The sequence below is a fragment of the Neophocaena asiaeorientalis genome, unplaced genomic scaffold (genome assembly GCF_003031525.2).
Source record: "Neophocaena asiaeorientalis asiaeorientalis breed wild unplaced genomic scaffold, Neophocaena_asiaeorientalis_V1.1 scaffold134, whole genome shotgun sequence".
Taxonomy (NCBI): domain Eukaryota; kingdom Metazoa; phylum Chordata; class Mammalia; order Artiodactyla; family Phocoenidae; genus Neophocaena; species Neophocaena asiaeorientalis.
Genome location: NW_020185339.1, coordinates 5,174,034 through 5,188,559, shown reverse-complemented (window position 1 = coordinate 5,188,559; position 14,526 = coordinate 5,174,034). Strand labels below are relative to the sequence as shown.

General features: G+C 37.1%; 1 protein-coding gene across 2 annotated transcripts in view; it reads left to right on the top strand.

Moving 5' to 3' along the window:
• Positions 1–14,526, top strand: part of SYT1 (synaptotagmin 1) — a 534,924-nt gene that overhangs the window by 384,721 nt on the left and 135,677 nt on the right. For both annotated transcript variants that reach the window (XM_024736769.1, XM_024736770.1), the window contains 3 exons: positions 5,515–5,637; positions 9,405–9,572; positions 13,480–13,647. In XM_024736769.1, coding sequence (XP_024592537.1) covers positions 5,515–5,637; positions 9,405–9,572; positions 13,480–13,647 — 459 coding nt within the window. The remainder of the gene's footprint in view (positions 1–5,514; positions 5,638–9,404; positions 9,573–13,479; positions 13,648–14,526) is intronic.

The window sequence follows — 14,526 nt, the reverse complement described above, 5'->3', positions numbered from 1 at the left end:
GGGTAGAATTTTAAGGCAAAACTCTTCACTTAGGGACAATTAGAACCATAATGCAAGTTATAAAATCCATCTGGCTGAGTTATCTTCCCAAGCCCAAGGAAGCAATCTGAGTGTCCTTTACACTGTTATCTATCTTTCCTAAATGGGCTAAGTGATTTGGTTCAGAATAAAGTCTACTATTAATAAGTATAATAATTAAATGTCTCTTCATTTCTCTATTGGAATCATATTCATATTGGATATTTCTAAGGAACAACTTATTTCATATAAAAAGTAAATGTAGGGACTTCCCTGGTGGCACGGTGGTTAAGAATCTGCCTGCCAATGCAGGAGACACGGGTTCGATCCCTGGTCTGGGAAGATCCCACATGCCGTGGAACAACTAAGCCCCGTGCACCACAACTACTGAGACTGCTTTCTAGAGCTCACGAGCCACAACTACTGAGCCCGTGTGCCACAACTACTGAAGCCTGTGTGCCTCGAGCCCGTGCTCCACAGCAAGAGAAGCTACCACAATGAGAATCCTGCACACTGCAACAAAGAGTAGCGCGCTATCTACAACTAGAGAAAGCCAAACTAGAGAAACCCGACGCAGCCAATAAATAAATAAATATACATTTAAAAAAGTAAATGTGAAGATTTTTCAGAGAAATAACATTTTCAATTATCAATGCTTCCCTTCAAATAATTCAAAAATTCTATTTATTCCCTAATAGCAACATATATAGGCAGTTTTATAAATTCTTATTATACTATTAATTGAACTCTTAAATATGTGAATCTCCTTAAGAACAATTTAGTTAAGGAAGGTATTTTTAGTACATTTGTGTAGTTATCCACACACTCAGGACACTAATCCCTCTCCCTAGCCTGAGTTTTAAACACTTTGCTCAAAGACGCTGTAATGTCTCTTGACAACAATTTCACATAGGCTCACTTTTCACTTGAACTTTTGCTTGGTTTCAGAGCTGTAGAATGAATGCTATGCCTGCACTCACACTCAGAGAGCTTCATCCCGAGCTCAGAGTATCAAGGGTTATATCTTTCTCAAAGTTTCTAATCACAGCCACAGAAGCCCAGGTGCCAGTGTTCAACCACAGATGTCTAATAAGGATTTTTCTTTTCAGTTAATTTGTTACATAGAAACTGAAGCTTTAAACCATGTCTTGTTTTATTTCAGCATTTTCCGTAACCAGCAGGACGTGATACAGATTTCTTTAGACAACATATTTGGGAGATTAATAACAGTAGTAATAACTTTCTAGATGGACATGGATGTACTGAATAATTTGTATGTGAATTTGAGCTATGTCTATGAAACATTGGAAATATAATACTATCATTTTCATAACTACATTAAAATTCAAATGTGGTTTTCATGTTTGCTAGAATTAACAGTTTAAAACACTAAATAATGTTAAATGATCACTACAGCATTTCTTCCTAGGACAAGAAATTTGTATTTTTCTTTGTGGAATTTGTTCTGTATGATGTAAGACTAATTTATAGAACAGTAGCGGTGTTTACTACCCCTATTATGACATGGATAAATGACCAAGATCTCAAAAATAGTAAATACAGAAATCAGTAAGTTTTACCATTTCACTCCATATAAGAACAGAAATTCAAATTTCAATATTCATGACTATATGTCTCTATGATAAGATTTTATAACCAAGGAAGAACTTTTAAATATTCTGCAATAACAAAATGGTAATGATACATAATATTTGTATACAGAAAAGGATACATATTTAAGACTTTTGTAATGGCTTAAAACTTAAAAGCACTAAAAATACAAAGGGGCAATATCAACTTGCAAAGTCAGAGGTCTGGAAAGGTCATTTCTCCACGGTTTTTACTAACGTGTGTGGATATTTAAATTTTTATTTCTTCCCTCTGTGTCCTCCTTATCTGTATTATGTCTCATGACTGTTCTGGACTGTCCCTTGCGGTAGGTTTCCTCTGCTATGAGACACCCTTAGTCAACGCTCAACTACATTTAGTGGCCTGGCAGCCGGGGCTCCGCAGCTGAGGGTGTACCATTCTGACACACATCAAGAGGCTGAACTAAATTGATTTTTTTTTTTTAAGATAAAGGGTTCTCATTTTAAGATTACTGATTAAATAGAACAGTATTAGAAAGCTCAAGTTTTAATTGATGGGCACAGAAAGAAAATGTAGTGTCTTACGCTCCCTTTTTAGCATGCCTTATCAATTCCAAATCTGAACAATTTAACATAGAATGAACAAATGCACCTTCTGATGGTTTATCCAAGTACAACTAAACACCTTTTGAACGTTGAATCAAGCCAGAATCACGTGCACTAAATTTTTGAAATTTACAACAAGGTCTTTTTCCCAACACAGCTTTTCCCACTACAATTTATCAAACTCTCAGAACTGCTGGGCTTACATGCATTTTCCTCTGCATTTTGTTCCTTGGTGCGTGTGGTGGGGAGACTACTGCTCTTGAGATATTATAATAGCTGCTGATTTAATAGGTCTTAATTTAATGTAATGGTACAGAAAATGTCTTGCTTAAGCTTGACCTTTGGGACAAGAATAGACTTAATCACTTCACTGATAAAACAGTAGCACTGAGAAATTATCAAAAATTTAGCCCTATTCCATGCAGAATAATTGCAGAAATGGTCATGCACCTTTCATTAGGGCAAAAACCACTCAGAGAGAAGGCAATTTAATAGCTCAGGTCTTTCAAATGACACTGAGCTGAAACATATGTAAATTGTCAGTTCTGAAAGAGATTTTGAAAAAGTATTTTAATCCATGAAAAATTTTTTTATGATGGAGTGAAGATTTTTCAGACAAAAATGTGCGTTAAATAGTTTGCTATTAAAAAAAATTAAAATCTTACAGGAGGCAAATTACCTACATTGCCATTTTCTCAACACATCTTTTCAGACATTATTAAAGACTGACGCACAGCTGAGGTTCTGAAAGGGAAATGTGGGTTCACTGCCTCAAAGTCCTCCCCTTAAATTCAGTAGCCTTTTCCTGTCACTTTACTAGCATTTTTCTATTAGCAACACCCCAAGTTAAAAGATTAATATTAATTTTTAAATAATTATGTTGTTTTCCTGCCTGTGGCTATCAGTAAAGCAACATTTTACTATTCAAGGAAACATCCAAGTATAAACTTCCTAATTAAATGGTGTATGGCTCACCAGATTTGAAAAGGTTTCTGCACAGATGTAATAATGGCAATTTTCAATTTTCCAAAGTCATTGTAGGCTCCTGAAACTTTTCAGGAAGAACAAAATGGGAGGCATCTCCAACTACAGCTCAACTCAACTCTCCGTTTCAGCTCAACTCTCTGTTTATCATCTTCCCACCCTAATGAGTTCTAGTAAGATGATGCCAAGTCTGTTTTTTAGGATCCAATTAGAGTTAGATGGCTAGAGCCAAATTGCAGTCTTGTCAGTTCAGAGACTGAGGGTATCATTTTGAGGCACCACTGCGGGTCTCTGTATGAATGGATAAGTGAACAGAAGAGATTTCTCTGAGCAGAGGGAAAAAACCATGTAATCTGGGAGTTGTGAGAGGTTGGATGGTAGAGCTATAGTCTAATGACTCTGAAGCCTTTCTGAAGCCTGATTATACTTCTGTGCATTTGAGTTCTAGAAGATTTCTCAGGTTTAATTTGATCACTGACAGGAGTTAAAATTCTTTTGCTTTGGGCTTCCCTGGTGGCGCAGTCGTTGAGAGTCCGCCTGCCGATGCAGGGGACACGGGTTCGTGCCCCGGTCTGGGAAGATCCCACATGCCGCGGAGCGGCTGGACCCGTGAGCCATGGCCGCTGAGCCTGCGCGTCCGGAGCCTGTGCTCCGCAGCGGGAGAGGCCACAACAGTGAGAGGCCCGCGTACCGCAGGAAAAAAAAAAAAAAATTATTTTGCTTTGTCAGAGATATAAAGCAGCCTACCACTCATATGTCTTATCTTCAGTTTTGTGAGATTCTATAGTAACACACACACACACACACACACAAAGAAAGGCAATGAAAATACCATAACCAAAACCTAGGAGAGAATATTTGTGGTATATAACAACAAAAAGATTGAGACCACTAAAATTCAGAGTCTCTACAAATCACTAAGAGGCAAACAACCCAATAGAAAACTTAGCAAAGGATGTATTATATATACATATTATATAAAAGATTATTACACAGGTAGTCCCCAGAAGAAATAATACAAATAGTTCATATAAAGGTTTTAAAATTTTTCAACCTCAATAGTGTTCAGGAAAACGTAACATTTTATTTATTATATATACATATTATATAAAAGATTATTACACAGGTAGTCCCCAGAAGAAATAATACAAATAGTTCATATAAAGGTTTTTAAATTTTTCAACCTCAATAGTGTTCAGGAAAACGTAACACTTTATCATTTTTCATTTCGAACAATAACTATTTATAGATTTCTAATTTTTTTCTAATTCTTTAAAGCAATAAGAATGCACACCCCCTAGAAACAAAACCTCTAATATTTATAACCTTTATAACCTTTGATTTTTTTGAGCAAACTTTTTGCATTAATTGGGAAAATACATCATATATTTGTATTTTTAATAAAGAGGAACATTTGAATGAATTTTATGAAGTTATGAGCTTTCTAGTGTTTCAATTTATATTACACTTAAGTTTTAGGTTATCAGGAACATTCAGTTGGTTTAAACTCAATTTTGAGAATTCTGTGCCATGATTTTTGCTTGTTACCACAAAATTAATTTTTATGCTAATTTCAGTTTGACAGAATTGCAAACATAACTCCTTTTACCTTTTGGTATCAAACAGACCCGTAAGTCAATTTAATTCAGCCTAGCTTTCTGTGGAGCTGTTATGAAAGTAAAACAGTAAACTTAAACTGGAACCGGGGTAGATTTTTCTCTAAACATGCATTTGCTGGTGGCATGTTATTTTTTCCTCTTTTCCCATAACCATTACAAACGTATACGCAAAACTCAGGAAATTACAATTTTCTAAGAATCACTTACTCAACTATCTTTTTCATAGGAAACAAGGCAAGAAAAGGCCACCCATTTCATATAAATTACTCCACTGCATGTAACAAGGATGTTTTACATGATGCTTAAGATCTCTTTTGAACTACATGAATGTGAAAACTGGCCTGGGTAATAGCATGTTCATCATACCTCCGAAAGAAGCGATTTTATCAGAGCCAAATATAACACAAAGTTGACGTTTTCTTTGCAACAACTTTACATTTTTTGCTTGCAATATTCTGAGGGGCTATTTCCATTGCTTCCATGTTGCTTGCTGATTGGGGGGGAAAAATTCCGTGCACAAATGGAATTTTAAAAAAATATGTAAGCAGCAGATGTGAATGTGTGTCAGACAAATGGAGATTTACAGCATCTCAGTGCTTGCTTCTAACAGCTTGGAAGTATAACCACAGGCCCAGTGTCATTTGAGTTCTGATGAAAATTCATTTGAATTCACATATAATCCATTTCCCTACTCATAGGCCCTGAAGGATGATGATGCTGAAACTGGATTGACTGATGGGGAAGAAAAAGAAGAACCCAAAGAAGAGGAGAAATTGGGAAAACTTCAATATTCACTGGATTATGATTTCCAGAATAACCAGGTCTGAGGGGGAAAATGTCTTGTAATTCCATTACGTTTTCTGAAATTACCAACTAGAAATTGAAACAAGAGACTTCTTAAAACATTTGGTTTGCTATGAGGGGAAAATGCAATTATCAAAGCTATTGATGAAATCATTTCTAAGTACAGGCGGTCCCCTACTTGCTAATTTAACTTCTGGTAATTAGAATCCACAGTGTTCAGCCGATTACATCTACTTATGGCACTTACAGCAGGCAGGCAGAATACAAATTAACTTGAAGCCATCAGTCTGATTCTGAGAGCTCCCAGTCACAGATCCCTCGGGCTGAGCTACAACAATCTTCCTTGGAATTCATGGATTTAGCTCCAAACAGGGCAAGGGACCTTTGAGTTAGACCACCAATTAAGCCAAAGTCTTCAAACAAAAATTAACCATTTGATGAGGAATCAAAGATTAAAAAATTGACTTTCCATAAATTTCAAGGACAAGAATGCCTTATGTAATATGATACTGGCTAAACCTCCTAGCACAAATGAGTTAACAGCTCTAGAAAAGTAGAAAGACCATCAACTTGATTTCTAATGCCTTTGCATGCTGCCCTGCTTCCGGAAAAGTGACAAGGAACTAAAGGTTGCATCAAAACAGTCCTTCCTGCTTTAAAAGCCGTGAAGTGCCACCTAGATGAATGATAATACAAGCTGGCTTTTATTAACTGCCTGTTATAATGGTAGCTCCAAGATAAATGTTAAAAAAAAAAAAAAAAACTCTACCTAAAAAGACCTTCTAGGGGCTTCCCTGGTGGCGCAGTGGTTGAGAGTCCGCCTGCCGATGCAGGGGACACGGGTTCGTGCCCCGGTCCGGGAAGATCCCACATGCCGCGGAGCGGCTGGGCCCGTGAGCCATGGCCGCTGAGCCTGCGCCTCCGGAGCCTGTGCTCCGCAGCGGGAGAGGCCACAACAGTGAGAGGCCCACATACCAACAACAACAACAACAAAAAGACCTTCTAGGACCCATGACTTTGATGAAGATGTCTCTTTACCTTCTGAACTGTTCAAGAAATTTAAAAGCTAGATAAGAATTAGCTGAGTTAGAGATCAGGCTCTTAAAAATCTATAAGACACAGTTCTCTTCCGACTAGGAGAGCTTTAAATCGATTTCTCCAGTTTGATCAGTTCACTGACCTTTCAGGGTGGGGAAGAACTTGATAGATGTAAATACAGTTACTACCTAATGCAGCATGTGTTAATTATGTCTAGTTTGATGAGGAATAAACAATAAATAAATCAAACACCAATACTCAGCTTTGGTGACTTATGTCCAAAGTCAGTAATACTGTGAGCTCTAAACAATGGCGGAAATTCTGGACTTTATTTAGGAATTGACTGTTCAAATAATGTCTTCACTTCTTGAAGTGTCCAGAGGGTTCCTCAAAAAGAACATATTGATACATACCACCATATAATAAATAATTGTATTTAGTTAGCTTCATTACAGCCCTGGCTCATTATTTTATAATACATTCCAGAAAACTGCATGTTGGTTATAGATACAAGCTAATAGGTATGGATTTATACAGAATTATAGGTATACCATTTCTAGTTAATTAAATAGGGCACTTGAGGTCATTTTTATCGCTTCTACCAAAATTTGATCATTAGAGATTGGTTGAGAGCAAAACTGCCTATTATTTATGTATTCTAGAGAAGGTCAAGGTCAACTTACATTATCTTAACACAAAACATCTTTTCCAGGAATATAACCTGCCTTTATATATGTAGCCAACAATTTTCTACTAATTTATTCTACTTTCATATTTTCCAGTAGAAATCTAGTGGATCTCATCTTGGTTAGTCATAATTTTGAAACTTCTACATTGGCTTTGAGTACTCTAAGTAACATTTTATAAGGTAGTATTTTTAAGAATACAGCACTGAATTTTTTTTACTCAAATATAATTCGAATGCATCTACTCTTCCTTTTCAAGCAAACCCATTTTAGAAGGTATTTCATTCAGAGGATCTAGGGTGTTCTACCTGATAAATTGTTTTAATAGTATGCTTTTATTCTTCCAAACGTTCTCCGCTAATCTGATTTATAAAATGATTCCTATGAGTCATGGAAGATAAAGTCTGAGGAATTTCGTAGATAAGGCTGTAATCAAATATACACACCTGCTTACCAAAACTAAAAGACAATCCTAAAAGTCCTCTAAGAACCTTTCATGGTGGAGAGAAATATGATACTTCTCTCTCAAGCAGAAGTCAGAGGGGGGTTGGGAGAAGTAATTCCACCTCTATCAACAAGATACCCCCAGATCTTTAAAGTACAGATGATCAAGTTTGAAAGAGTTTAGGCTATATCACTAGTGCTTTCCCTGCCCCAAAGAAAAAGTACTACAAAAAGTGAGGAGAGAATATAATCTTGCTTATTCACATTGCTATCCAAAGGCAAATTCCAAATACCAACTTGGCAAACCAAGAGACGAACTGTTTGCTTTACTAATCATGTCTTTATAAGCTGATGTCTATTTTAACCATTCTTTGACCATCTGTCTACGTTTTGTATACCTACAATCCAGCATTCTTATTGCTACTGTTGTATGATGAAGTCACAAAGATATTGAAGCATTAAGATGGAAACAACACTCTTTAAGGGTATTGGTCTAGGTTAAAACTTGAGCCAACTAGCCAAAGTGCACTTATGCACATGGTGGGTCCATTTTGTAGAAAGTGGATGTGACTTTTTCAAGGAGGTGACTTGCTTTTCCACTCTATTGGTGAAAAAGGTACAGACTCAAAATTTCAGACCCTGATGTGAACAGCTATGATGTGACTGCATTTTCTGAAGGGTATATACATTGAATAACAATAAATAAGAGAGTCTACTTTTGTTTCCCATATGGATCTAAACCAGTCTGTTGACACAGCACGTCTGATGGCAGGGCATCAGAAGAGTCTGCTCACACCTTCTGTTTCCTTTGCAAAAACATTATCAGTGCCAGCCAATACCCGCATTCATAATAAGAGATAGGAATGTATCACTGAGAAAACCAGACGTGAAGAAATGCAGAGATTTCTGCTGTATTTGAAAAATATCAGAAACTTAGTCACTTAGCATTAAAAACAATAACTGTAATCTCCCCTTCCTCTATATGGAGCTAAAATTATATTTCTTTGACCCCATGTCCTATATTTAACACCGAATTTAATATACAATAATCATTTTACTCTAAGTTAAAACAAGAAGGAGCCAGCACCCAAGTAAAGGTCCAATATGATAGAAACTTGAAAATCTTATTTTTATCTCAAAAAGCTACCAAATTCTAAGAAAATTTCTATTTAGCTGCTCTGGGGCTTTGGTTCAAAATAAGAATTTCCTACTTTATAATTACAAGCTTGTGATTGTTTAACAGTTTCTTTCCACTTACAAATCATGCCCTGGAAAGAAAAATAATGCACAAGGGCTTTTAGGAACTGGAAAGTTATTTGATTGCAACCCTTTTGCAAACATGAATTCCATATTTGACTGTAATCAGCAACCTTTTAAAAGCCTCTTTTGTGTTTAAAACCAGGCTTCCTAGAGCCTGCATCTGTCATAATTGGGTTTCTGAAGTCTATGTAGCTCACTTCATTTGCCTTCTGTGCTCAGATTCAGAAGAGAATAAAAGTTTATTCAAAGCAAAGAACAAAAGGGAAAAAGCACAATATGCGGCAGTGTGAACACATCAATCTTTTCCAACATGTCCACCAATGCCAGTGTTTGCTGTATCCTGCCTCTCATTTCAGCTGCTGGTAGGAATCATCCAGGCTGCCGAGCTGCCCGCCTTAGACATGGGGGGCACATCTGATCCCTATGTGAAGGTGTTTCTGCTGCCAGATAAAAAGAAGAAATTTGAGACAAAAGTCCACCGAAAGACCCTTAATCCTGTCTTCAACGAGCAATTTACTTTCAAGGTAATTTTTTTTTTGTACTTACTAATGAACTTGTCCTCTGTTGTTCTAGATAACAGACTGATCTCATCCTGACACATATAGAGACCACTTGACCACTTGTTCAGAGACTCACAAATGATTCTATTCAGAATATTTAAGATTCTTACCTTCGATGTAATGAGGACTCTCTATTGCATTAAAATTTGGTCCAAATAGGATTCAGCTCAGCTATTTCAGAAAAGAATATGGACTGGGATAGAGCTAGGATGTCATTCGTATCTAAAAAGTGAGTTCAGCTTCAAGTGTGTCTGTGGACCTGAACGTTTCCCCCCTCTCTAAAATAAAGCCAAAAGAACTGTAAACTTTTTCCAGGTTTCCAAGTTCCTGAAAATAAATCACGACTACAGAATAAAGTAAGCTGTGCAACACTATTTAAATGGTACGATGAGGTATCACTCCTGTTGCAAAATTTTTTGTGTACAGGGGAAATTTAAGTATTCTAAAACATTCTGCTCAACCCACCAATAAAAAGAATATGAACCTATTGTTTTTTTCCATCTCTAGCATTTTTCCCTTACTCTTGGCTCTTCCCTGGTGTTCTTCATCTTGTTGAGACACCTCAGTTCACAAGCAGTAACAAAGAGGAATTCTGGCCACATAATAACTCAGCAGAAAAAGGTGCCTGGCAGGTCTCAGGCATCTCTGCATATACGAGTAGTCTCTGTAGTTCTCATCCTGAAGTCATGCATAAAAACAGTCTTTTGGTAGATATGTTTAACACGTGACATTTTTTGAAATGCATTACTTAAAACAATACATGTCTGTGAATATGCCAAGGGGCAGACTCAGAATCACCTGTCTACCAGTCAGCCTTAGCGATAGCACGCACCTGACACTAGCAAACATCCTGGTATGAAATAAATGGATGAAACTGAGGGCGTGAGTCATTCCCATGAACCTTGTTTCCAATTTTGTAAAAGCGGTATCTTTCTATTCACTCTAAAATTAGAGTTTTTAAGACAAAAAAATTCCCTCATCTACTGTCAGCAACTCTGTTTAAAATCTATACTTTTCTAAACCCAGACAGTTAATGTAGAGTAGCAGTAAAAACCAGCTTATGAAGAACTAATCATTAGGGTCAATATACCACGGGACATACAGTGAAAACAAAACAAAAAAATATTGCAAAAGGTAATTACAATCCTTCTGTTTGACTATGTATTGATCTTAATTTAGGTCAGTAGTTTCTAACCACAATTTAGTCAGCACATTCTTAAATTATTTGAAATATTGTGGGGTTTTGTTTTTGTTTTGAGTTATCTATACGTTATTTCTTTTAAAAAAGTGTATTGCTAATAATTTTTAGTAATGTCTATAACCTCAAGAATTATAATCATTGAGATTCTGAAATTGCCTATAAAATTTAATAGGTTCCATTTTACTTCAGGAGTGTTGATCACATCATAAATCAATCCAAAGTACAATGTATTTTGATAGATTTGAGAAATATACCACCGTTTCTAGAGAACTAGTTAATTTTTCCTTGTAGGCCTTGTAGATTATGCATCTTAAATGCCAATAGGCTGTATGATACAAGAATGGAAGCAAAACAGTTTAAAGAGGATTGGCTTTAAAATTGAGTTCAAATCCACTGAACGTGAACCTGACATGCCCCAAATGAAATGCTCCTTCTTTTCTCCACAACAAACTACCATTTGAAAGAGCTACTCATCATTCAAACAGTAAATACTTATTAAGTGCCTACTGTGTACCAGCACTGTGCTAAATGCTTTACATGTATTCGTTTGGCCTCAACCAGCCCCTGTGAAATACACACTGTTATCATCACTTTTTGATGGATGAAAAAGCCGAGGTTTATTTACTTGTCCCAGCGCCATCAGTGGGAAAAAGGGGGAACCCAGGCCCAGACCTGTCTGACCTCAAGTTCAAGTTTTTGACTAATGCCCTTTCAGTACAATCACCAAAAAATCTAGAGAGATTTCAGAAATAAGATGAAATTTTCAAGAGTTCATCCCTACTCTAAAATTCCTTATTTCTTCCTTTCAAAATTGGCTCTTTGGAAGGGTTTATTTTTTCACTCTAAAGTAGAGAATGTGTTGTGCCTAGTTTTTAATCATAGTATTTTAATCTGATTCCAAATAGATGACAAATGATATAAAATAAAAACTCTTTGGAAAAACCAAAATTTCATGTATATATGCAGTCAAATAGTCTTCCTTCTCCTTTCCTTCTTAATATACAGAGTTAATTGAGAAATGTTTGCTGGAGCATAACACAACTATTTACACTGATAAAATAATAGCAAGTGTCTGAAAGTTGATCAAACCTTCAATACAAGTATAAACAATTTCTTAATTAGGCATTTCTTCCGGGTTACTGAAGTGTAGCTTACTTGGATTGCCCTTTCTCTGAATATTAAAAATGTCACTAATAAATATCCCAACCCATAGCATCTGTCCCAGTTATATTTGAACAGCTGGAGAATTCATCAGTTCTTGGCCTTTTGCCACTGCTCATCCTAAAGAGTGTTGTACCGGGCTTCCCTGGTGGCGCAGTGGTTGAGGGTCCGCCTGCCGATGCAGGGGACACGGGTTCGTGCCCCGGTCCGGGAAGATCCCACATGCTGTGGAGCGGCTGGGCCCGTGAGCCACAGCCGTGAGCCTGCGCGTCCGGATCCTGTGCTCCGCAACGGGAGAGGCCACAACAGTGAGAGGCCCGTGTACCGTAAAAAAAAAAAAAAAAAAAGAGTGTCGTACCTAAGAATGAACTTCAAGATCTAGATTATAATGCATGTCTGATATTCAAAACAGCAATTTTCCAGTCAGCTCTTGTCAATCAGTAAATTATTTTAAGGAATAGGTGAGGCACCTTGTGAATTTCATTCAAGTCCTTGCAGACTCCTAGCATGCCTGTTCATATGTCACTGCTCCATTAAACTATGACATCCAAATGGCCTGAAAGAGCGGGAACTCTCCTCAATACTCTGTAATGGCCTATATGGGAAAAGAATCTAAAAACAGAGTGGGGGGCTTCCCTGGTGGCACAGTGGTTAAGAATCCACCTGCCAATGCAGGGAACATGGGTTCAAGTCCTGGTCCGGGAAGATCCCACATGCAGCGGAGCAACTAAGCCCGTGTGCCACAACTACTGAGCCCGTGTGCCACAGCTACTGAGCCCGTGTGCCACAACTACTGAAGCCCCTGGGCCTAGAGCCCGTGCTCCACAACAAGAGAAGCCACCGCAATGAGAAGCCCACACACCGCAACGAAGAGCAGCCCCTGCTCACAACTAAAAGAAAGCCCGTGCACAGCAACGAGGACCCAACGCAGTCAAAAATAAAATAAATTTATTTTAAAAAAAGAGTGGACATATGTGTATGTATAACTTATTCACTTTGCTGTACACCTGAAACTAACACAACATTATAAATCAATTATACTCCAATAAAATTTGTTCTAAAAATGAAAGAGTTAGAACTTTTGAAACAACTTATCTACCCGATTAAGTTGCACCCTGACAGTATAACTTATCATAAAAATAACAACAAAATATTCTACAAGGAAAACTTATTTATATAGTCAAGTGCAATTGGCTTGGTTTATTCTTATATTAATCTTGAAGTGTTTCTAGCCTGACTAATAGTATGAGCTATTATTAATAATACTAACAGCTTCTAGAACTTTGGGATAAAGTGATAAATCACTATGATAAGTCCTCATTTTCTCCCAAGTAATTTAAGCCCCAAGCAGTTAGTTAAATGATTCAATTTAAGGAAAAAAACCCAAAAGCACAAGTATCTCCCTGTTCTGTTTATCCAACATAAATATTAAAATTAAAGACTATAAACAGGTAACATGTTTTAAGCATTTTTTGTGACCAGATATTTTGTCCTCATCTTTTTATTTAGGTGCCGTATTCAGAATTGGGTGGCAAAACTCTGGTGATGGCTGTCTATGATTTTGATCGTTTCTCCAAGCATGACATCATTGGGGAATTTAAAGTCCCCATGAACACAGTGGATTTCGGTCACGTAACTGAGGAGTGGCGTGATCTGCAAAGTGCAGAGAAGGAAGAGGTAAGAAAAACATTAGCATTTCTAATGTGACAAGCTGTACTCGCCAGTTGCTACTCTCATACTAACCTATTGAGAGCTGCTGGGGTGACGTGAGTCATGTGGCCCTCCAGCTTCTGACAGTGAGCAAAATAGGGTCAGGGGATTGCATAACCTCGTAAAAAAGTATACTGATCTTCTGGTTCTTATTTGAAAGAAAACAAAGATTTGTGCAGTTCTACAGATAATTCCCTGGGGTTGAGGGGACAGACACACACACCACTTCTAAAAGCTTAGAAAATATTACACACACACACACACACACACACACACACACAATCTGCTTCTTTAAAAGGACAGTGAAAAGTCATCTTTCCCTTTGTATTTTTCCACAAAGATTTTGTTTTCTACATAGATTATATAGCTATTAAATAGAAATGAAATGGCACCTTTTCCTTGATTATTTCTGCATATTACAGACAGTTCATTGTTTCTCCTAAAGATATCAGAGCACAATGGGTAAAATGTCAAATAAAATTCACAAAGGCAGATATTAAATCCACTTTTTAAGTGACTCACATTTTTACAGTATTCTTCACATTGTTTTGCCCCACTTTTAATAGGTTAGCCCAGGATTTCTCTGTGATTTAAAGAAGGGAATTTCAGTAGCCTTAGTGCATTTAAACGGCATAATAATCAATTCTATTTGATTATGCTATGCCAGCCTGACACTAGCGCTTTTCTGAGCCAGTGTCTCAACAGGCCAATACCAGAAAGGCAAACAGTTCTTAGCTTCTCTGAATTCCTAAAGCAACTCCTTTTCCAGCCATTTTTTTGTTCCTAACATGGGTTTATAATTACCCAAGGGATTGCCAACAGCCTTTGTCATTTAGGATCACTAGA